General features: G+C 42.9%; 1 protein-coding gene across 3 annotated transcripts in view; it reads right to left on the minus strand.

Moving 5' to 3' along the window:
• Positions 1 to 24,173, minus strand: part of MFSD2B (MFSD2 lysolipid transporter B, sphingolipid) — a 30,758-nt gene that overhangs the window by 585 nt on the left and 6,000 nt on the right. For 2 of the 3 annotated variants that reach the window (XM_053380858.1, XM_053380859.1), the window contains exons 3-13: positions 23,739 to 23,863; positions 15,569 to 15,692; positions 12,808 to 12,886; positions 11,876 to 12,039; positions 9,973 to 10,066; positions 9,749 to 9,870; positions 7,766 to 7,849; positions 7,139 to 7,219; positions 4,353 to 4,462; positions 3,035 to 3,178; positions 969 to 1,145 (exon numbers count right to left, since the gene is read on the minus strand). In XM_053380858.1, the coding sequence (XP_053236833.1) occupies positions 969 to 1,145; positions 3,035 to 3,178; positions 4,353 to 4,462; positions 7,139 to 7,219; positions 7,766 to 7,849; positions 9,749 to 9,870; positions 9,973 to 10,066; positions 11,876 to 12,039; positions 12,808 to 12,886; positions 15,569 to 15,692; positions 23,739 to 23,863 (1,304 nt within the window). Of the gene's footprint in view, positions 1 to 968; positions 1,146 to 1,216; positions 1,502 to 3,034; positions 3,179 to 4,352; positions 4,463 to 7,138; positions 7,220 to 7,765; positions 7,850 to 9,748; positions 9,871 to 9,972; positions 10,067 to 11,875; positions 12,040 to 12,807; positions 12,887 to 15,568; positions 15,693 to 23,738; positions 23,864 to 24,173 lie in introns of those variants that run through there. The other variant, XM_053380860.1, reaches the window with a different exon arrangement.

Raw genomic sequence — 24,173 nt, forward strand, 5'->3', positions numbered from 1 at the left:
CATCTAATAAAGGTAAAAGGTAAAGGACTCCTGGATGGTTAAGTCCAATCAAAGGTGACTATGGGATGCGATGCTCATCTCACTTTTCAGGCTAAGGAAGCTGGCATTTGCCCACAGACAGCTTTCCGGGTCATGTGGCCAGCATGACTAAACCGCTTCTGGTACAATGGAACACTGTGACAAGTGCCAGAGCGCACAGAAACACTGTTTACCTTCCTGCCACAGTGGTACCTATTTACCTACTTGTACTGGTGTGCTTTCAAACTGTTAGGTTGGCAGAAGCTGGGACAGAGCAACAGGAGCTCACTCTGTCACATGGATTCGAATTGCTGACCTACCAAATGGCAAGTTCAAGAGGCTCAGTGGTTTAGACCACAGCGCCACCTGCATCCCCTGGACCCAGCCTTTTTGAAGTGTTTCGTTTCAGTTATGCATCATCTGAAATTGTTCCTGAGGCATTGGGAACCTGGCAACTATTCTTCCATGCTTTTGTAACTTTCAGGGTGGTTACATGGTCCTGCCCCTTAGTAGTATTTGAAGTGGCAGCTTGTAGCTCAGAGGTGGGGAATGCTTTTGGCCCGGTGGGGCCTCTCCCCTACGGCTGCTTTAGAGTGTTGATGGACCCTCCAGAACACTGTAGGAGGTGGCCCTGAGAAGTGCAGGGTGAAGGGGCAGTCAACAAAAATCACTTTCCTTTGCAGCTTTGCACTGACATTATTAACAATGCAAAAATGCAATAGCAGGGCATTACATCATACCATATAGAAAGCCTATAGAGCCTCTGCTGAAATGAAGCCAGAAAATGCTGGTAGTCAAGCAATGCAGTATGATTTTCAAAGTAAAAGACTTTGTTTTCTAGGTCAGTAAAGGGGTTCTCTGTATGCAGCATAATACAAGGTGTTTGTTTTGGAATTGCCTATCTCTTCCATAGTGAGCACTAAGAGAATCTGTTGTAGGTACATACTTACCTTCGTCTTTCAAGGGCATGTTTTGTTTCCTTTCGAGTTTCTTCATTGATTGGATAGAAAATGAGTATAAACAAGCCTAATGGCACGAGAATAGATGGGACTGCTCCAACCAAGACTTTCAGCATGATAACAACACTGTGAGACTGTTTGCACACTCCTGATTTGAAGCCTGCAAGACTATTTAAAAAATAAATACAGATGTTACAGTCGTATCTTCATACTACTAGTGTGTGTGTGTGTGTGTGTGTGTGTGTGTGTGTAACCTCTCCCACCCACAATGTAGAGCCTTCCCCATAATTTTTTTCCCTGGGGTTTCACTGGCTCCTTGATATCATCTCAGCTTCCTTGGAGATTTTTTTTCTTGCTGATGCCAGATCTGAGTAATGAAGAAGGTAGGGGCTTACAGATGAAACAGTCACGTTTTTACCTCTCGCTGTGGTCAAGACTGAAGCAATGAGCCAATTATTAACTACATTCTGTAGCCGAAATCTTCGGCAAACCAGTTTCACATTGTGGAATTAATTTATTTCACCCTGTACAAGGACATGTATTTATTAACCTTTGTATCCTATGAAACTTTTTTGACATTTTTAAGCAAGCAGAATGCAGTAGAATTCATTATCTGCTAGAAATTCTGTGAACTATAAGTTCCCTGTCTGCAGACACTAAAGCAGGAGTAGAGCATGTTCACTGCATTGAGGCAAGACTTAATTTTAAATTGTCTTGCACTAAAAATTGCATGTGGAGTCTTTGCTATTCACTCAAACACTAGCTGGATTTTGTGACTTTTTAACTGATGCACTTCCTATTTCACATCAAAATGCACATTCAGGCAGTTCAGTGGAGCTCTGATGAAATTTGCAATATAAATGCACAGGGGTCCACAAACTTCAGATGGCTGTGGTAGCAACCAAAAAGAGCAGAGTCTTTACCCAACTTCAAACTGCATCTCGGAAAAACACAGTGCAGGATTAAGGACAGTCCTATTTCCCTCCTCCCTCTCTAAGCCTGGGTATAAGGAAGGTGTAAGGAATCACCTTTGCAGTTACACAGAGCTTCTGGAGGCCTCTGACCAGCTCTGGGGCACAACATCACTGTTGGAACGATTCCTACACACTTGGGAGCGGATCCATTTGATAAAGAGGACTGAGGCTTGTAGTTTGTGCTTCATAAGCCCAGTATAACTGTGGGGATGATACCCAACCCCTTTCCCCACTTTCAAGGTCAGTAGGGAAAGGTGAGACTCATCATACTAGCCATGGAAAGTGGAATTGTACATCTGTGCAGGTTCACACAACACCCCCAACAACAATTTGTACATGTGAACTGCTTTGAGGTTTTCTACAATCGAGCAGCATATAGATTTTATGAAATAAATATAATTTGACATGTAGGAATTTGTCTCCACACACTGCTTCCAAGCTGTTAAATGAGTGTTGTTGTTTTTAACCCTCATTAGGAAAGAGCCACAATCCACAGCTTGTATATTCCAAGTAGGTTGAAAACTAAGCAGGGCTGGCTTTGGATTTCAAAATGGTTTTTTGTATCAGGTAAACAAATATTAATTTACACATTTAGATTCCACTCGGAATGTCATTCGAGGGTCTCCTGCTGCCTATTTTTACAACATGGCAGGTTTGCAATCTGAGAAATCGAGACTCGCCTAAGGTCATCTAGAGAACCTCTCTTTTTTGTATTTGTTTGTTTTTCTTTTTGCCCAGCAAACCTCATGGTGAGGATTTTAACTTGGATGCTCCTCCGACCTAGTTTGACCCTTTAGCCACCTCACTTGACTGGCTCTCATTAGGTTTGATACTCAGAGATTCACCACTTCCTGCTTACTGATACTCCTGGGCGTGGATGCTGGTTCTAGTGGTAATAAGAGCCTTGAACTATAAGTGATACTGAGAGTTTAACTGAACAAACCCCACATTAGTTTACCATGCCCTGGGTTCCTATGTACCTAAAAGAACCCAGATACTGACACATGGATATTTATAATGTGGTCCTATATCTATGTCTGGAGCAACCATGTGTGTGCGTGCGTGTGTGCGTGTTTTACTCACTTCAGACTAGCTGCAGAAATTCCTAGTCCAATCCCAGCTGACATCTTATGAAAAAAGGTATATGAAGCATAAAAGATGGTTTCATGTCCTACTGAATTAGGATTCTGCACCCGAAAGTAGTCGACTACATCAGGCAACATGGACCTTTAACCAACCAATGAAAATAATTACACATCCATTAGATATTTCTGGGAAAAGATGTGACATTTTAATGAGCAGCATACAGTACTTTAAAAGAAAGACATTTTCATCTTTTGTGGCACAATTAATAAATATTATACCACTTATGTAAAACATGGAGGGTTTACAAACTAATTAGGTCAGGTCAGGTAGGAATCCTGAAGCAATTAATGATCTCGCAGGTTAATGGACAGAAACTTAACACTGGCAGAGGTTTGCTATTCTGGAATAAGCATGAGGGAGGGAGGCTGGGACTGCACTCTTGATTAACATCAAATTTAATTACTTCTGCTGATAGGTTAGTGATGTCTAGAACAACAGAGAATAAAACTGAATGAGTGTAGCATATTCCCCAGGAGGACTTCTGTAATGAGTTACAGTAAGAGACCTTTGTAAAACCTCTCAAGCCATTACGAGAGAGACATAGCGAGAGAGATCCCAAATATCTATGCTCCTAACAAGATAGCAGATTTTCAAAGCATCTGCGGGTATTGTACTGGCTGAAAACACCAGTGCGACTCTCAAGAAAATTCATTCCTCTGTTTGAACAGCTCTTTGATCTGCTCTCAACCAATACAAATTATGTTGTACGTTTATTATTATGTTCCCATAAACCTTTTTACAAATGCAATAGCCATCTTAAGGTGCCTGGCTGTGCTCTCTATAGGAGATGAATAAATGTAAGTTTAAGTCCTTCTTAGTGATGCCTAACATTTCAAGGAAGTATTAATATGGCAGAGGCTGCTTCTCCTAAGGTGAGGGTTAAAGAGAGAAACAAGACATTTGTGCAACTCTTCTCACATCCCCTTTTGCATATTTCCACACTCAATCTCTTATCTATGCTAGGGGGAAAATAGCATGAAAAGTGGCTTTTAACTTCTGCTTAGGAAGCTGCTTTCACTGCGTGCAGGCGAAAAAGAGCTGGCCTGTGAGTTTGGGCGAGTCAAAAGTCTACTGTGATACACTGCTCTTTTTCTTAGTGCCCTGATACAGGGCACAGGTAGTATACCTTACAGATACTACAAAGTCTGATGTGCCGCACATCCTACTGTGTAACAGATATTTCCTTTTAAATGCCGATAACAGTTGATTTTGTACCTGGTACACATATGCACACACACCTATAAGACTGTCCTACCATGGCAACAGCAAAGAGGCTGCGATGCTAATCCCTGAAACACCAGCCGAAAGGTAGGCAACAGCCGGTTCTGGAAAGAACACCAGCATGGTCGAAGCAGGAATCATCAACTGGAAGAAATGGAAATCGGGAGAAATGTGTATGGTTAGATCAGCGTTACTGTGGAGTTGAGAAACAGGAGTGCAGGAGTGGGGGACCTGGCTCCCATTTGGCCTGCAACGCTGTATCCTACAAATGGTGCTCACCTGCCTCATACCTGCTATGTCTGATGTGGATCAGGTATGGACTTTGTTATAAAGGAACAGCTGACAGCTTAAAGGGAGCTTCTGATTTGTTCCTTTGCAAGCAGGGCTCCCGGCTAGTTCCCATCAGCTGAGCAATGCCGACAGGGAACTCTGCTGAGATCGGGTGTGCTAAGAAGTTCCCTGTTGGGAACTCCCTAGGAGAGAGCCTGAGGAGGCTGGAGGATGCAGTCTGGGTCCAAAAGGCTTCTTCCAGTGCTCTGAATCCAAACAGCTTCCCTTGCACCTGCAACCCTGCCCTCGGTGGTGGCATGGGTGCTTTGGTGGAGGCTTATATCATCAGTTAGTGGATCCCCTGTCCCTGAGGACGTCCCTTGGATCGTGACAACTGCTTGCTTTTTAACCATTTAGTCTTAAATTTATCCAAGCATGGGCACCTGGACCTTAACTACTCTAAATCGAAAGGCTGACTACCTTCCCCGCAAACAACACCCAGAATTACTAAGCCCAGTCTTGCACCAAATGCAGTATTGTAAGCCTAAGATCAGTTGATGAAAATAATGCATTTGGTTTGCAGTTCATGAAGCTTGTGTTTTTTTCATGGAACAGGGTGGGCATTAGGGGAAGACCCTGGTTTTCGCGTCTGTATGCAGGTAGAAATATGACCTGCTTAAAGCCTTTTGTCATTTGGAAAGACAATTACGGGGAGAGCTTCACCTGTTGACACTCTGAAGTCAAACCTCTTATTACGTGTGTGGGGGCCCTGATTTATTTTGGGGCCCTCCGCCCCACCTGCAGAAGCTATAAATCTTCAGTCAACAGACACACCTGTGCTTCCTATATGCAACATGTGGTCATCCACTCAAGAGGTTAAAGATGCAGGCTGTGTTTGCTGCAGGGGAAATCATGGACTTCCTGCCTCTGCCTCACACAGTGCATCTCGTACCCACCACAGTATAGAACACACCCAGTTTGCTCTGTGAGGAAAATATCTGCCAATCCATGTTGACACCATATCTTTCTAATTTTATAATTTCTTACAGGTGTGCATGGGGCAGACATTTCTGGCTCAGCTCACCATGCTATGCAAGCATCAAATATATACAGTCGTACCTTGGATCTCAAACGCCTTGGCTCCCGAACGATCAAAACCCAGTAGCTAGTGTTCCGGTTTCCAAAAGATTTTCAGAAGCCAAACATCCAACACGGCTTCCAATTGGCTGCAGGAGCTTCCTGTAGCCAATCAGAAGCTGCACGTTGGTTCCCAAACATTTTGGAAGTCAAGTGGACTTCCGGAACGGATTCTGTTTAACTTCCAAGGTATGACTGTACATAGCTGAGCAAGCTCTGCTTAGAAGCGCTGCCTAATCATTCATAAGCAGACACTCAGCTAGACAGCTCTGCCTATAATAACCAGTGTTTCTAAAACGAAAGAGTCAACAATCAACAGAACTCTGAATGAGAAATACACACACTTGAATTAGTTTGTAATACTCAGCAATAGACCTTGTTTCACCACAAGAGAGCACTCAAACAATACAAGATTGCATGTGCACAGATTAAGCACAGCTGCAGTGTTTACCCACTTGGAATCCAAAGCACCCAGATATTTAAAACCAATAGTGCCATAAAATGGGATTTTCTTGTAAAGAAGGAGTATGACCCAGCATTCCAGAGGCTCACACTAATATTCTTAAAAGCTTTGCTAGCATAAGCAGAGAAGCAGGAAATAAATTCACGGCTGATGTATCTCTGCTCTTTGCAGACAAATGATTGTAGGTAGTGCTTGCTCTTAGCCTTCTCATTAATTGTAACAGAAAATCTGCACTTACAAAGTATCTTCCTCCCTGACACAGTTCAGGAACTCCTGATATGCACAGATTTTATAATTAGCTCATTTGGGTAGGCAATTCTATGATATTCTAAACCAGAGTGGTGACAGAGAACCTTGATTAAAGGCATGAGAGAATAAGCCCTTAGGAAAATAAAATGCTCTAATACTTCATGTTATAAATTTCAGAAAGATAAAAGTACCAGGTTGACCCATTTAAGAATGTTCTAAGTGTGCTTTATACTATACCAGCCAAAATCAAGCAGTTTGCCATCATCAACATTCCCTGTAGTTAAAATTAATCAAGATTTCCCTTATACTGGATTAAACAATGGCTTAAAGGGAAACACTGGCTAGTCTCTTGAAGACTGCAGGAAAGAATGCAATGTTACCAGAAGTAGCCTTTAATTAACCTTGCGTTATATAATCTACACCCTACCTATCAAGGCAGAGTATAGCCCATAGTGTGAAGGAGAGAATGATCCAATCCAAAGTAGGAGGGAATGCAGGGAAAATGAAGACAAATCTGAACGATAACCAGAAATTGGGAGCCCATGTTGGCCTGGCTAGGAAAAGAAGCACAAAGGCCAAAAGGGGGAAGGTGTCTCAAGTTTCAAAAGCACTGTTAAAAATGTTTGGTGCAATCCCAGAAACGGCTATTTCTAAAGAACAAAAATGCCAGCTTGCATTTAGTGCCTCAGTTGCTTACTTACTGATATCCCACCCGCAGTAGTCTTTTTGCCGAACTTGTTCAGAAACCATTGCCAGCATGGAACGCTCAGTGCTGCAGATATCTATGAATGATGAGAAAAACCATTACAGGAGAAAGTATGCTTCATATCAAGGGGATCAAGGAAGCACCATATGAATAATTGCACACATCACAAAAAGGGAAGGGCACAAACGAGGCCATATGGGTTCACCGCAAAGCAGTTCTCATAGAATCATAGAACTGTTATCTAGTCCAACCCCCCTGCAATGCAAGAATCCTGCCCAAAAAAATCCCTGGGTGGACCCAAACCACCAACCTTCTGGTTAAAAGCCAGACACACTAACCCACTGCACCATCTCTATCATGTGAACTTGATAAACATGGGTCAAAAAGCTGATCAGAGAGTTAGCAAATAATGTTTTTAAAACGCAAATCAAACTCAATTAATTTCACATCCTGCCCAACTTCCTAGCTGAAATCCAGATCATTTACTTGCCTGATGACATGAAATTAACCCTGGGTGTGGCATGATCCAGGGTCTAAATAGTGATATGCATACCATATTATGAAAATAAGAGCGTAAGAGCAACATACTTTGCAAGGGGCTCTGCTTTGTCCACATGCTTACCAAGACAATCATCACTAAATAATCAATGTGGTTGTGAAGATTAGTTGCAGCAGAACAAAAGAGGACAAAGTTGTTTTGTACAACCTGGAGAGTTGAAGACAAGAGGAACAAAACGATAAATTAGTCACAAAGCAAACGTGGAGCAGGGTTGATTAATCAAGGCCATTTAAATGGTTTAAAACCAGATTTCCCATTTACAAATGCTGAACAAGAGCGCATGTGAACTGATTGCTATAATAATTAAACACATGCTGGCTGGCAACAAGACAAAGCTGCTACTAGCAGGGAGCATAATCAAAATATCTCATTATGCATGCCATTTAAACAATGCAAATATATATACATTCACTTTTTGAATATATTAAAAACAACAAAATTTGTTCCAATATAAGTACATTTAACATAAACTAGCAGTTGTGCAGTTAGGTAATTTTAGACTATCTACGTACTGTTACATACGCTTCAGGTTACAGACTCCGCTAACCCAGAAATAGTGCTTCAGGTTAAGAACTTTGCTTCAGGATGAGAACAGAAATCGTGCTCCGGGGGCGTGGCAGCAGCAGGAGGCCCCATTAGCTAAAGTGGTGCTTCAGGTTAAGAACAGTTTCATATTAAGTATGGACCTCCAGAATGAATTAAGTACTTAACCCGAGGTACCACTGTAATGGTCTTATAGAGAGTTTCCTCTATAGGTGGTAGTGAATTAGTTCACTAACATCAGATAAATAACCCTTCATGTGTGCAGCAAACAGAGGGTTATCACTGGCTTATCTCCCAACTTTCATCAAAATGCCTGAAGAAATACAGCATGGTGAAGAGGGGGATACCTGTGTCTTCCAGGCAGAGGCTGCCCAGTTTATATCCCTGATAATCAACATCTTTTACTCCAATGAGGACATATTTATGTGGGAGATCATTTCCAGTGCCACCAATGAACTGGACAAGATCCACTATAAAAGTATGACAGACCCCTCAAAGTCAGTCCACAATGACTGGCAGTGTCTCGCCAGGGTTATTGCAGATTGCACAGCTTGAAGCAATTGGATGCATAACAACTGGTTCATTTTGGAATAAGCCATTGTCCAGACCCATAAGTTTGATTCAAAGCTTTACTTGCAGAACTTTATTCAAAACAGAACAAAGCACAGTAAATGATACACCCAAAATATCCATAAGGTCATGTGCAATGGCCAGCACAGGCTCAGTTTCTTAGAAATAAAATAACATGATCAGAGCTGACAAACATAGCTCTCTCTCAAAGACTCCATTAGCCTGTATTCCAGCCCCAAGGCTGTTGAGCTCATTTACGTATCCCTACCCCAAGGAGTCTGGGAACAAAGACCAAAGGCCACTCCCTTTCAAAATGGTGATTTGCAATTCAATACCTCTCATGTGATCTAAGGTTAAACACAAGGTGTTAGCTAGCAAGAGAGGAGTAACAGTAAATTATCAACTCATCTAGGAGCGTAGAGAGCTTAATATAGCCCCGTGGAAAATCCCCAAGTTAAAGCGTTCAGTAATATACATAGGCATTCTCCATTTCAGTGTGAATTGAACAATTATACTTAACAAGGGTTTCAGGCAGTGGACATTTCCAGCCCCACAGGGAGATGCCAGGTATTGAACCTTGGACCTTCTGAATCATCATCCATTGCTGAGCTAATTGGACTGCTTTTGGATAAGCTGTTGTTCAATTATTGTTATATTTTAAAATGGTATTTGTATTTGTTAAAGAGCCAAAGAATGAGTTTGGTAGAAGGAACTCTTGAGATGGTCCAACCATCTTGAAGTGGGGGGAAATCCACTACAGCTTCCAACTTAACACCGGTGGTTTGTAACTAACTATCTATCTATCTATCTATCTATCTATCTATCTATCTATCTATCTATATGACCATGTTTCTGTTTCACAGTTGATGTGGGTTCTTTCATAGTTCAGGTACAATCTATGCTGCTGCAAATCCTCTTATGAACTAGAATTACCTGAACAGCTGTTGAAATCAGGAGAAATGATGCTGCAAGTTTCACATATGGTCCACACATCAGTGCAAGTTTGTGTCCCTTAAGGAAGGGAATTTGTTGGTCTGATTTTAAGGCATAAGGATCTATAACGAGTGGAATAAATATATAAATGCATATATGATACCTTGTTTTTAAAGTAGGAAAGAAATGTATTAGGAATGTTTGTTGCGATTAAATAAACTCACCTACTTTTTCTTTCACTCCAGCGCAAAGGGCAATAATGCCAATGAGGTATAATACTGATATTGTTCCTCCTGCAATCATGTAGAGTTTTTTGTTCTAAAAAATAAAAATAGGTGGTAGTGGTGATGTGGGGTGGAAAAAGGGAATCAAATTTCACTAAGACTATATAGGTGAGAAAATGCTTGATACAAACAAAATGAATATATATTTATATTTGAAAATCTATGAAGCACGATGGGTAGAGGGGCAAAAGGATTAGTTTCTAAACTGTACTCTGTATTGCTTAAAGTAACTTATGGATATATGGAACCTCTTAAAAAGATATGGGAACTAGATACTGGTACATAAATTTTCCCCAAAGATTAGAATAAAATTTGGGATTCACAACCCTTAAAATCTGTTTCCAGTTTTCTCAGGGTAAACACCTTAAAATTGTTACACAGATGGCATCACACTCCTTTCCAAATGTCAAAAATGTTTTCTTCTGTATCACTTAACGGTTGGAGAGGTTGCAATAAACTTGGCACATATTATCATTTATAGTGGGAATGTCAATTGGTGCAAGATTTTTGGAACATAAATTTGATAGAAATGATAAACATTACTAAAGAAATTGTTGTTTGCTGTCCAAATTAATATTACTGAGTATTTTTTATGATAACAATGTAAATATATTGTCAAAAGAATTGGTCTTATATATCATCTTGGGAGCATGAATAGTAATTGTAACTGAATGGAAAACAACCCCAAATCTTAACACTGGACACTTCGTACTGATCACTCTGGAATATAGCTATAATAGAGAAAATCACACAGAATCTGAGGTTTTGACAAGGACTAGAACCTCAAGAAACATTTTATATGATTTGGCATTCCTTTATGACATATACAGTACAACGGAACCATCATTTTAAATACAATCCTTGTCACAAGCCAGCAAATCTGGAATTATACTTGATCTGATAAAGTTGATAGTCTTTACCCGGACTTTATTATTTTAACTCATGTACAACTACTCATTCTATGTTATAGTTTAATTTTCATCTTCATCTTCCAGTTAAATAAAAAACTTTACACTGAAACTTTACACTGAGCCAAAATTTCACCTACATATGTAATCTATAAAGTTGTGGCCATTTTAAATTCAGATTGTTGTCTGTTTCAGTTTGTTCTATCACACCTCACTTTAGTCACTGCCTAGGGGAGGGTGGCACTGCGACTGGGACCACAACTCCCAGCACACATCAAATGCCAAACATATTTTATTTTATTTATTCAAGATGTGTGTGTGCGTGCGTGTGCGCGCGCGCGCACACACACAAACATACAGTCTGTGTGTGTGTGTGTGTGTGTGTGTGTGTGTGTGTGTGTGTAAACCAAAGCTTCTCAGTGGTGTTGAACAGATAATTGGAAAAATAAGAGTAGCAGACAATAACTGAAATACTAACATCCCTCAGAAGTAATGAATACCACTATCATGTTTAGGCTCAAAGTTCATTTTAGTAGGGTTACCATGTTTCAAAAAGTGGTTGACAAAGATGTTGAGCCTCTTCTTTTTTCCCAAAGTGGTTGAGCTTTTTTGGCAAAACTGCCCCCCCAAAAGACAATCTTGAGCTATTCTTAAGGAAAATCAGCAAAAACAACGCTGCTGACATAGGTTGCCATACATCTGGATTCTCCCAGACATTTTTCCAATTTCCGCCCAGACACTGCTTCCTACTACAGTATTCCGGGTACATCTAGGAAATTCCAGATGTATGGCAACCCTAATTTTAGGAAAGTTCCTGTCCCAATTCTATTGCGATTGCTATTAAGAAAATCAATAACATATCTAGACAGTAGGATGGTGAAATACAGTATGCTCCTTCCCCCCTGCCCAAATCTTTTGAAAGCTTTTCAACTTACTGCCTCAGACATGTCTGGAACCCTGGAACTGTTTCCGTACAGATCGGTGGGAGAGTCCATGTTATCCACACTATCGTTACAGTGGTCAGAGCTGTGAGCATTGGAGACCATACTGACCTGGAGTGTAGCTCCAACCAATGTTCCAAGACCTTCAAATCCCATTCCTAAAGTAGGGAAAAAAGCCCACTTCTTTTTAAACCTGAAATGGTGGAACAGCTGCCAACAAGGTTCAGAAATAACTGAGCACTTCCCTGTTGTGATGTCAAAAGGTTTTTGTGACCCCCGCCACAAATATTGCCTTTTAAATAAAGAAATAAAACTGCCCCCAGCTATTCTTGCTTGGTGACACCCACTAGGGGCCAGGAGGGTTGACCATGTGTCAATGTGACCCTTAGCTCAAAAAAGAAGCTACCCACCCCTCCCTTGAAGATTATGAGCTCCTATAGACAAGAACAGCCTTTCTGGAGTCATCTGTCTTCCAATATAGTTCAAGCTATGTTACTAGAGGCTACATTGAATCATGATCCCTCCTCTACCTCCGTCTTCATGCTTCAATTCCTTCCCTGCATCTGAAACAGGGGGAAACAAAACTGAAACCAACTTCAAACAGTGACTTCCAGTTCTAATTTGGAGGGCAAGTGTTAAAGGAATTTGCTAATTTGGATATAGTAGTAGCAACTGTGGTTTGCCTGAAACGTTAAGGCAGGGAGAGAATCAGGGTGTGGAAGGACAGGAAGGAAGGGGATGGGGAATCATGCAATTCTGAGGCTTGCTTACAAAACACCAACCCATAGTTTGGCAACACAAGAGAACTGAGCTTTTCTGTTTTTCAATACTAGTCCCACCCCTTTGCCACAGCTCCCCCAATATGTCTGGGGAGAGGGGAGTCTCCAGAGCATCATGCTACATGCAGCATGCTCAGTAAGACTCACGGTATGCCGTTGCTGAATCTCGTTCCTTCTGGTCTGCACTCAAAAACATGACGAGAGCTGTATATGGTACATGGAATAGCTGTAACAAAAGTACACACACACCAGTTAGGAAAATGCAATGTTTTTTTCTGGGGGGATGCAGGGACACGCATAGCCCTAAACATTTTGTGACTCTAAGTTTGGCTTCATTGAGGGGTAGTACTTCAATATGAGTAGGAAAATGAGAGTACCCCTAAACATTTTTTAAAGGAAAAAAAGCACTGGAAAAATGTATCACTTTAGCATGCTGCTTTTCATCGTAACCAGAAGGCTTGCCATGTAGTTAGGCCCAGTAATCCTGCTCCTTATGAGGCATGCTGTACCTTTCTCCTCCAACCTTCAAATGTGCAATAGCTCAAAAAGGAAGTAAAAAGAGCCTTAGCCATCCTTGGAGGCAGGAGTTTCTTCGCTCAACTCCCCGACAATTTTTTTCTGGTCCCCAAAGACCTCACTCGTTTTGACGGTTGTGGCTGTAGGATAATCAGCCTCATATAACCAAAATTCTTAAGTGTAATTAATGCACAAAAGGGTTAGTGCCAGAATAAGCTGTCCTGCCAGGCTTAGCTAGGTCACATACACCCTACTTTGGCAGAAAGGAAGTCTAGTCTATTGTTCCCTCAGTCTACCATGCGAACTCTGGTGTGTAAAGAGGTCTGAGCTTGGTTCCTACAAAGCCATCTTTGTGTATCTATACAAATTATTTAGGAACTTCCACCACTTTGGAACTAACTTAAGTCTTTACTGCCTGTGTTTTCTGAATGCTGTATGGAAAAGCACATGATTCTGACCTTTGAAGAGTTTGTAAGTAAACCATGTTAACTTACTAATGGATGGTATTTTTCTAGTCTAAGGGAAGTGGGGAAATTTGGAAGGAACTGAGAATGACATATTTTAAGGTATAATGGCCTGTATTTCCGTGCTTTACCTTGCTGCATGTTTTGTGATTTTAAATCACAGCAAAGAGTACTCTCACCAAAGAGTACTTGCCCCAAACCTGGATCTGGACATCCAGGAATTCTCCTTTTTATACCTATCTTTTCCTTTCCCAACCAACAGTGGCAAGGTAAATAAATAAATAGACACAGCGCACTGTGCACAGTCCAGTGCACTGATGGGGAGGTAGATCACCCCCACCCTGGTCATCAAGGAAATCATTTTGTAAGTGTGGACAGAATGATACCCCCCCAGCTGTTCTGCATGGCTCAGCTGAGGCTTTGTGTGGCAGAGTATGGGTTGGCCACACCCTTCAAAAGCATATATCCCCCCTTGCAAAAAAGAGGAGTTGGCAAAAGGTGAATGCAGCCCTTAGACCAAAAATGGGTTAGCTACCCTTGCTCTAGAATTTCCTGAAATGCTGCTCTGCAGGAGGCACAGATCCCAGGTGTGTTGACATAGGTCTCCTAAACACAGGATATAACCTACCAGGAAAGCTCCACTGCTCATCCTGGATTTAAAACTTTAATATTTGAAGCAAGCATTTATGGTAAAAAAACGACAACATTACTGTTCAGAAAAATTAAGGGCATTTTCAAATATGAACTAGAAGAATGTTCTGCATTTCTTATGTCTATAATGCTAATAGAAAACCTGCACTAGCTAGAACTAAGTACCCATTCAAATTAAAAATTGGCCTTCCCCTTTCTATCCTGATCAAGCATGCACAAAAATGATGAGATAAATACAGGGGTGCTGTTGGTATATATCCGGAAATGCCCACACATTGCCTGGCAAAAGGGTATGAGGAAGTTTCTTCTTCTTAATTCTTTTTTGTAAAGATGAATATTTTACCCCGGATGACTTTTCTGTTCCAGCGGATTCCCCCACCCCCCAACAAGGGGATCAAAGAAGGAAGCTTCCGGATTGGCAGAAGTGTTAACTACTGAGATTAAAAGGCCCAGAGCAATATCCCAGAGTCCTCTTAGATAGCAGTCAGGCTGTGGCACCCCCTTGTGAAAGTACAACGTTTCCAAAGCCTGAATAGGTTCTATGGAGGCATTAAGGAAATGAGTACAACTGAGCACAAATATGGGTACAGAAAGTATAATAAGCTGTGAGGCATATTTGTACTGTGCGATGAATAGCATTTCGCGAGGGTGGAGTGCACCTTCATCCTAAAAGAACAACAAAAAGTCACTCTAATGGAGGGCATTGTTGTTTGTTGACCTATTTCCAAACAGATTTATAGCAAGGCAACTGAGTAAATATCTCAGATGAATAAAGAAACACAAACTCATCTCTTACTTCTAAAAGCCCATTGTTACAGTATAAAGGCATGAGAATTTAACAGAATTTAACAGCTGTACTGAACCTCAGGCATATATGCTTATATGTTAACTAAGAAAACCAAACAATCACTGGTGGCTCCCAGCAAATATTTCTTTGTCTTTGTGACATATTATTTCACGAATGTTGTCTCACTGATGCAATAGGATCTAGAGTACTGTTTGTATCTTTCCAAGATATGCAAAAAAGCCTTTGCGATGTGGTAGCAGTTCTACATTAAAATATGATGTACAGCAGCTTTCATTAACTGGCCTGCTGAAATCCCTCTGTACTTTCTAAATTAATCAAGTTACACTGCAGAGGTGCAGTTCCTCACTTCCTAGCCTATATGACCAAATAGCTGTCTCGTTCTATATTAGAAATAATTGTGATCCGACGGATGCGATGTCCAGAAGCATCTAATTGCAGAGGAAAAGGGTGTCAGTATTGATCAACTTACTGTACTCAATGCCTGGAAAAGGCAGAAGAAAGCCATATACCATACATCTTTTGCTTTTATAACGCTTGGGCAGTACCACAGGAAGAAGTAGGACACAATAAGGAAAGGTGTAGTACCCAGTAACCTGGAATAAAAACAATGCGGTGAATGCCAAATATACCTATGAACCATTTTGATTGTTAAAAAGCAAAACTAAAAAGGGGATAAAATCTGTCCGGTTCAAATTCAATACTGTATTGTCTGCACCATCTCACATGTCTAATTTTTTAAATATTCTCTATGGGCATGGTTGTTATTATTTCTTTACATATATTTTATACAGCATCTAACAAATTTAGCGGCTTAATAAACAATATGATTATTTTTACTACTACTACCTCACTCTGCTTAAGACACAGGAAGGGCTCACTATTGCTCTATTATCTATTAATGTAGACGAACAACTGTACAAGAGACGAAAGCCTCTCTATCACTGTCACCTAAATACGGTCCCTCTTTAGTCATCCCTGTGTTTTACGATGCTGGAAGCGATTCAGCTGTCATTTATTTAAATGGCAATGACTCCGAGGAAACACAGACCAGCCCTTCAATAGTAAACATGGTTCTAAAGGCAACCGGTAAAGTGACACTCAGGGCTGATAAGCTGCATGTCATTCAAGGCTTGTGTAAAGCTGGGAGACAGAATCTAGTATATTCTAGCTTTGTTATGTGCAAGTGATGGGCAGGTGCAATTAATTCCGCAGAGTGTGACCTCTAACTACAGCAGAATTCTCCAGTGTACTTGTAAAGCAGCCGCTACACAATGTAATTAGATGACCACGGACACTATTAACAAAACCCTGAAACGAACAGACAACACAGATTAATCCTTTCAGAAGAGTGCTATCTGCACAGTATTTTCTTATACATTACATGAATGGGACTGGGTATGTCAGCTGATGATTTGCAGCAGGGGATTGGCGAGGGGGAGGAAAGAGGTGGAATGCACTAATTCAGTATAATAGCTCTTCCATTCTGTTGTAAGGGATACAAAGGCATTGTTAGAGGCTGGCATGATGGACTGCAAGGAAAGCACCCACGATGTGGAGCAGGGCACTGAGGTTAGGTCAGGGTGGATCATTAATCCACCACAACAGAGTGTGACAACACAGCATTACTGTATCCCATTCTAGATTTGCCAGCCCAGCAATTCAGAGGGAAGGCCATGTATTTTACAGACATACATAATTTCCACAGTTCAATCCATGCTCAAGGCAGCTTACATCATGAAAAAATACATACCGTATTTTTTGCTCTGTAAGACTCACTTTTTCCCTCCTAAAAAGTAAGGGGAAATGTGTGTGCGTCTTATGGAGCGAATGCAGGCTGCGCAGCTATTCCAGAAGCCAGAACAGCAAGAGGGATCGCTGCTTTCGCTGTGCAGCAATCCCTCTTGTTGTTCTGGCTTCTGAGATTCAGGAAAAAAAAATTTCTTGTTTTCCTCCTCCAAAAACTAGTTGCGTCTTATGGTCTGGTGTGTCTTATAGAGTGAAAAATATGGTAACTACAATGTGACAAAAGTAGCCATCCATAGTAAATACAAAAATACAAAATACAAAACCAAACTGAACAATTTCCACATAAATCACAGCAAAAGAGCCAAAGAAAAAGCAGCAACAAGAGCAACAACTCCCTCCCCAACAACACCTCAGCTGCCTCAGGCCCTCCCAAGTCAGGTGTAAAAAGGCCAGAACTTTGTGGGATGCTCAATTCTCATTTCCAGTAGAAGAGCCAGTCTGCCCAGGTTAAGTACCTTAAGACAAGGGCCAGCATCAAGGATCAGCATGGGTGGCATCTGCTGAGGGCTCACACTCATGCCACACTCATTTTACAAGGCATTGACTGAACTTCCTTGCTTTGGTCACATTTCTTGTGCTATTTTTGCAGAGCTTTTTTCCCCAGCTGGAACTCGCTGGAACTCGCTGGAACTCAGTTTCAGCACCTCTCAGGTGGGCGCATAGAAAGACACCACTAGCTATTTGGATGCAAGTTATATTTAGGAATAAGATGCAACATTTATCTGGTGACTTAAAACAAACAACACATAAAACAAATAATCCAATACAGTCATACCTCGGGTTGAATGTGCTTCGGGATGAGCGCATTTGAGTTGCGCTCCGCGGCAACCCGGAAGTAACGAAGCTAGAGAGTTCCAGAAAAACATCTACTTCTGCTTCATTGACTATATAAAAGCCTTTGACTGTGTCGACCACAGCAAACTATGGCAAGTTCTTAAGGAAATGGGAGTGCCTGATCACCTCATCTGTCTCCTGATAAATCTTTGTGTGGGACAAGAAGTTACTGTTAGAACTGGATATGGAACAACTGATTGGTTCAAAATTGGGAAAGGAGTACAACAAGGCTGTGTATGCAGAATTCATCATGCGAAAGGCTGGGCTGGATAAATCCCAAGCCAGAATTAAGATTGATGGCAGAAAGTGTGGAATTAAAGAACCTTTTAATGAGGGTGAAAGAGGAGAGCACAAGATATGGTCTGAAGCTCAACATCAAAAAAAATAAGACGGCTACTGGTCCCATCACCTCCTGGAAAATAGAAGGGGAAGAAATGGAGGCAGTGAGAGATTTTACTTTCTTGGGCTCCATGATCACTGCAGATGGTGACAGCAGTCACGAAATTAAAAGACGCCTGCTTCTTGGGAGAAAAGCAATGACAAACCTAGACAGCATCTTAAAAAGCAGAGATATCACCTTGCCAACAAAGGTCCGTATAGTTAAAACCATGGTTTTCTCAGTAGTGATGTATGGAAGTGAGAACTGGACCATAAAGAAGGCTGATTGCCGAAGAATTGATGCTTTTGAATTATGGTGCTGGAGGAGACTCTTGAGAGTCCCATGGACTGCAAGAAGATCCAACCTATCCATTCTTAAGGAAATCAGCCCTGAGTGCTCACTGGAAGGACAGATCGTGACGCTGAGGCTCCAATACTTTTGCCACCACATGGGAATAGAAGACTCCCTGGAAAAGACCCTGATGTTGGGAAAGATGGAGGGCACAAGGAGAAGGGGACGACAGAGGACGAGATGGTTGGACAGTGTTCTCGAAGCTACCAGCATGAGTTTGACCAAACTGCGGGAGGCAGTGGAAGACAGGAGTGCCTGGCGTGCTCTGGTCCATGGGGTCATGAAGAGTCGGACACGACTAAACGACTAAACAACAACAGACCACCCAGCTTGGAACGGTTCAAACAGGCTTCAACCGGTTCAAACAGGTCTGGAGCAGTTCCAACCGGTCTAGACTGGTTCCAACCGGCTTCAACCGGTTCAAACCGGTCTGAACCAGTTCCAACCGGCTTCAACCGGTTCTAACTGGTCTAGACCGGTTCAAACCGGCTTCAACCGGTTCAAACCTGCTTGGACAGGTTCAAACCGGCTTCAACCGATTGCGACTGGTTTGCACTAGATTTAACCAGTCTAGACCGGTTCCAACCAGTTTGGACCGGTTTCAACCGGTCTAGACTGGCTGAAACCAGCTTCAACCGGTTCCAACTGGTCTAGACCGGTTCCAACCAGCTTGGACCGGTTCCAACGGGTCTAGTCTGGCTGAAACTGGCTTCAACCAGTTAAAACAGGTCTGGACCGGTTCCAACCGGTATAGACCGGTTCAAACCGGCTTCAACCGGTTCCACCCAGCTTGGACCGGTTCAAACAGGCTTTAACCGGTTCAAACCGGTTAAGACCAGTTCCAACCAGTCTAGACCTGTTCCAACCAGCTTGCACCAGTTCAAACTGGCTTCAACTGGTTCTAACCAGTCAGCGCAAGTTCCACCTGGTCTAGAAAGGTCACAATGACCTTAGACCGGTTCCAAACTGGTCTAGACTGGCTGAAACCAGCTTCAACCGGTTCAAACCGGTCTGAACCGGTTCCAACCGGTCTAGACCAGTTCAAACCGGCTTCAACTGGTTCAAACGGTCTGAACCGGTTCCAACCGGTCCAGACAGGTTCGAACCAGCTTGGACCGGTTCAAACCGGCTTCAACCAGTTCCGACTGGTTTGCACCAGATTTAACCGGTCTAGACCGGTTCCAACCAGCTTGGACCGGTTCCAACCGGTCTAGTCCGGCTGAAACTGGTTTGGACCGGTTCCTACCAGTCTGAACCAGTTCAGCTTGGACCGGTTCAAACTGACTTCAACCAGATCAAACCGGTCTGAACCGGTTCCAACCAGTCTAGACCGGTTCGAACCAGCTTGGACCGGTTCAAACCAGCTTCAACCGGTTCCAACCTGCTTGGTCAGGTTCAAACCGGCTTCAACCGGTTCTAACTGGTTTGCAACAAATTTAACCGGTCTAGACCGATTCCAACCAGCTTGGACCGGTTCCAGCTGGTCTAGTCCGGCTGAAACTGGCTTGGACCGGTTCCTACCAGTCTGAACCAGTTCCAACCACCTTGGACCAGTTCAAACTGGCTTCAACCAGATCAAACCGTTCTGAATCGTTTCAAACCGGTCTAGACCGGTTCGAACCAGCTTGGACCGGTTCAAACCGGCTTCAACTGGTTGCGACTGGTTTGCACCAGATTTTACCAGTCTAGACCGGTTCCAACCAGCTTGGAACGGTTCCAACGGGTCTAGTCCGGCTGGAACAGGCTTCAACCAGTTTAAACCAGTCTGGACTGGTTCCAACTGGTCTAGACCGGTTCAAACCGGCTTCAACCAGTTCCAACCGGTTCAAACAGGCTTTAACCGGTTCAAACCAGTTAAAACCGGTTCCAACAAGTCTAGACTTGTTCCAACCAGCTTGGACCAGTTCAAACTGGCTTCAACTGGTTCAAACTGGTCTGGGCAAGTTCCACCTGGTCTAGAAAGGTCACAACCAGCTTGGACCGATTCCCAGCTGGTCTAGACTTACTGAAACCAGCTTCAACCGGTTCTAACCTGTCTGGACCGGTTCAAACCGGCTTCAACCGGTTCTAACCGGTCTGGACCGGTTCCAACCAGTCTAGAATGTTTCAAACCGGCTTAAACTGGTCTGAAACGGTTCTAATCGGTCTACACCGGTTCAAACCAGCATCAACCAGGTCAAACCGGTCTGAAAAGGTTCCAACCGGTTCCAACCAGTCTAGACCTGTTCCAACCAGCTTGGACCAGTTCAAACAGGCTTCAACTGGTTCTAACCGGTCTGGGCAAGTTCCACCTGGCCTAGAACCAGCTTGGACCGGTTCCAAACTGGTCTAGACTGGCCGAAACTAGCTTCAACCGGTTCCAACCGGTCTAGAGCAGTTCAAACTGGCTTCAACCAGTTCCAACCGGTCTAGACCGGTTCAAACCGGTGTGAACCGGTTCCAACCGGTCTAGACCGGTTCCACCCAGCTTGGACCGGTTGAAACAGGTGTCAACCGGTTCCAACTGGTCTTGGCAAGTTCCACCTGGTCTAGAAAGGTTAAAACCAGCTTGGACCGGTTCCAACCAGTCTAGACTGGCTGAAACCGGCTTCAACCGGTTCAAACTGGTCCGGACCAGTTCCAACTGGTCTAGACTGGTTCAAACCGGTTTCAACCGGTTCAAACCAGTCTGAACCAGTTCCAACCGGTCTAGACCGGTTCAAACCAGCTTCACCCGGTTCAAATCGGTCTGGATCAGTTCCAACCGGTCTAGACCGGTTCAAACCGTCTTCAACCGGTTCAAACCAGTCTGAACCGGTTCTAACCGGTCTAGACCGGTTCAAACTGGCTCCAACCAGTTCAAACCGGTCTGAACCGGTTCCAACGGGTCTTGACCAGTTCCAACCAGCTTGGACCGGTTCAAACCAGTCTAGTCTGCCTGAAACTGGCTTGGACCGGTTCCAACCGGCTTCAACTGGTTCCAACTGGCTTGGACAGGTTCAAACCGGCTTCAACCGGTTCCAACTGGTTTGCACCAGATTTAACCGGTCTAGACCGGTTTCAACCAGCTTGGACCAGTTCCAACCGGTCTAGACCGGTTCAAACCGGCTTCAACCGGTTCAAACCGGTCTGAACCATTTCCAACTGATCTAGACTGGTTCTAACCGGTCTAGTCCAGCTGAAACTGGCTTCAACCAGTTTAAACCGGTCTGGACCGGTTGAAACCGGTCTAGACCCGTTTCAACCAGCTTGGCCTGGTTCCAACCGGACTACACTGGTTCCAACCAGTCTACACCGGTTCTAACCAGCTTGGACCAGTTACAACCAGTCTAGTCCGGCTGAAACCGGCTTCAACTGTTGAAACCGGTCTGGGCCGGCTCCAACCGGTCTGGACCGGTTCCAACCAGCTTCAACAGGTTCAAACTGGTCTGAACCGGTTCTAACTGGTCTAGATCGGTTCCATCCAGCTTGGACCGGTTCCAACCAGTCTAGTCCGGCTGAAACTGGCTTCAATCAGTTTAAACCAGTCTGGACCGGTTCCAACCGGTCTAGACCGGTTCAAACCGGCTTCAACTGATTCAAACCAGTTCCAACCGGTCTAGACCGGTTCCACGAAGTTTGGACCGGTTCAAACAGGCTTTAACCGGTTCAAACCGGTCTGAACCGGTTCCAACCAGTCTAGACCGGTTCCAAACAGCTTGGACCGGTTCCATCTGATATAGTCCAGCTGAAACCAGCTTCAACCAGTTTAAACCTGTCTGGACCGGTTCCAACTGGTCTAGACCGCTCTGGACTGGTTCAAACCGGTCTGGACCGGTTCCAACCATCTTGGAGCAGTTCAAACCAGCTTCAACCGGTTCCAACCGGTTTGGACCAGATTCAACCAGTCTAGACCGCTTGCAGAAAGACATCTACTTCTGCTTCATTGACTATGCAAAAGCCTTTGACTCTGTCGACCACAGCAAACTATGGCAAGTTCTTAAAGAAATGGGAGTACTTGATCACCTCATCCGTCTCCTGAGAAATCTCTATGTGGGACAAGAAGCTACCGTTAGAACTGCATATGGAACAACAGATGGTTCACAATTGGAAAAGGAGTACAACAAGCCGGAATTAAGATTGCCGGAAGAAATATCAACAACCTCAGATATGCATTTGATGGCAGAAAGTGAGGAGGAATTAAAGAACCTTTTAATGAGGGTGAAAGAGGAGAGCGCAAAATATGGTCTGAAGCTCAACATCAAAAAAACGAAGATCATGGCCACTGGTCCCATCACCTCCTGGCAAATAGAAGGGGAATACATGGAGGCAGTGAGAGATTTTACTTTCTTGGGCTCCATGATCACTGCAGATGGTGACAGCAGCCACAAAATTAAAAGACGCCTGCTTCTTGGGAGAAAAGCAATGACAAACCTAGACAGCATCTTAAAAAGCAGAGACATCACCTTGCCAACAAAGGTCTGTATAGTTAAAGCCATGGTTTTAATACAATTTAATATAATATTTAATACAATTTAATTTTATCCAGCACTAGAAAAGCTTCCTACAAAGGTAGTTTACCAGGAAAGGAAGAAATTCCCTCCCTATCCCATTCCAAACCTTGAGTAAGCTAGAAGAGTATCAATGTTGCAGCATCTGTTTCCTGTCAGGGCCTCATATATTTAACATGCTCTTGACTCTGGTGAATTTGTCTAAGCAGAGATAAACTACTCGACTCATCTATTTTGGCAAGCCATCACCCTTACCCACATCAGGTCTCTTGGCCATATATGCTTTGCTCTATGAAAGGCAAATGTGGAGGTTTCAGAGTTTAATCTACAAGTCCTTTTTCTAACTTATTCTCATTCTGAAATCTAGAAAGAAAACGTTTTCCCCCCCTTCCCTTTCCATTGGCCACAACTGGGTAGTTTTGTTTTAAGCTTGCACCTCTTTCTATCTGAGCAAGCTTGTTTAAAAAAAGAACCTGGAACTAATACGATTTCCCTAGGGGCAAAAAGAGATATGCAAGAGTTAGTTTGTTCTGCAAGAGGCTCATAAGAATGAGCATAGCCAGCGTAAAAGGTAGACGAATGCTAAACTTCAGCAAGGATGGCAAGTACCTGGCTACCAATTGCTGCTATGCTGTGTACTTTTCCTTTTGCAAATCTGGAAAATGGATAGGTTTTACAAGAACATGTTCATAAAAATCAACCGACTTAGGGACCGGGCATGCATGCAGAATACAAAGGAAAATATGTTGTTATCAGCAACCAGCAAAGAAGAAAATAAGCCAAACTACTAGCTTGCTTACCAAGGCATAAGTAGGCCAATTTTGGTCCGTTTGCTTTTACTAATAAGATAGCCGGCAACAGGGTCTGCTGCTGCCCCCCATGTCTTGCCAATAAAAAGCATCAAAGAAGTATGAAATGGAGTAATCTGAAAAACAAAAAAGGACACCTACCTTAAGAAAGGCGTAACTATTTCAAGAATCAGAGAGCACAAAATGTACTTCAGTGCATTATATAAAATGAGGGAAGAATTCTATTACTGTATTTTGTTGCTAGAGGTTTCATTTGTGCTACTGCTAGTTGGTTTTACTGTATATTTTGGCATCATTCTAGTTGTATGGAAGCTTGATTATATTTTAAGAAAAGTGAGATAGAAGATTAAATAAACATGGACACAACACCACATGCTGGTTGCTACTGAAGGCATAAAATAGATGGCTCTCCATCATCAGCGAGGA

The sequence above is a fragment of the Podarcis raffonei genome, chromosome 3 (assembly GCF_027172205.1).
Source record: "Podarcis raffonei isolate rPodRaf1 chromosome 3, rPodRaf1.pri, whole genome shotgun sequence".
In the NCBI taxonomy this organism is placed as follows: domain Eukaryota; kingdom Metazoa; phylum Chordata; class Lepidosauria; order Squamata; family Lacertidae; genus Podarcis; species Podarcis raffonei.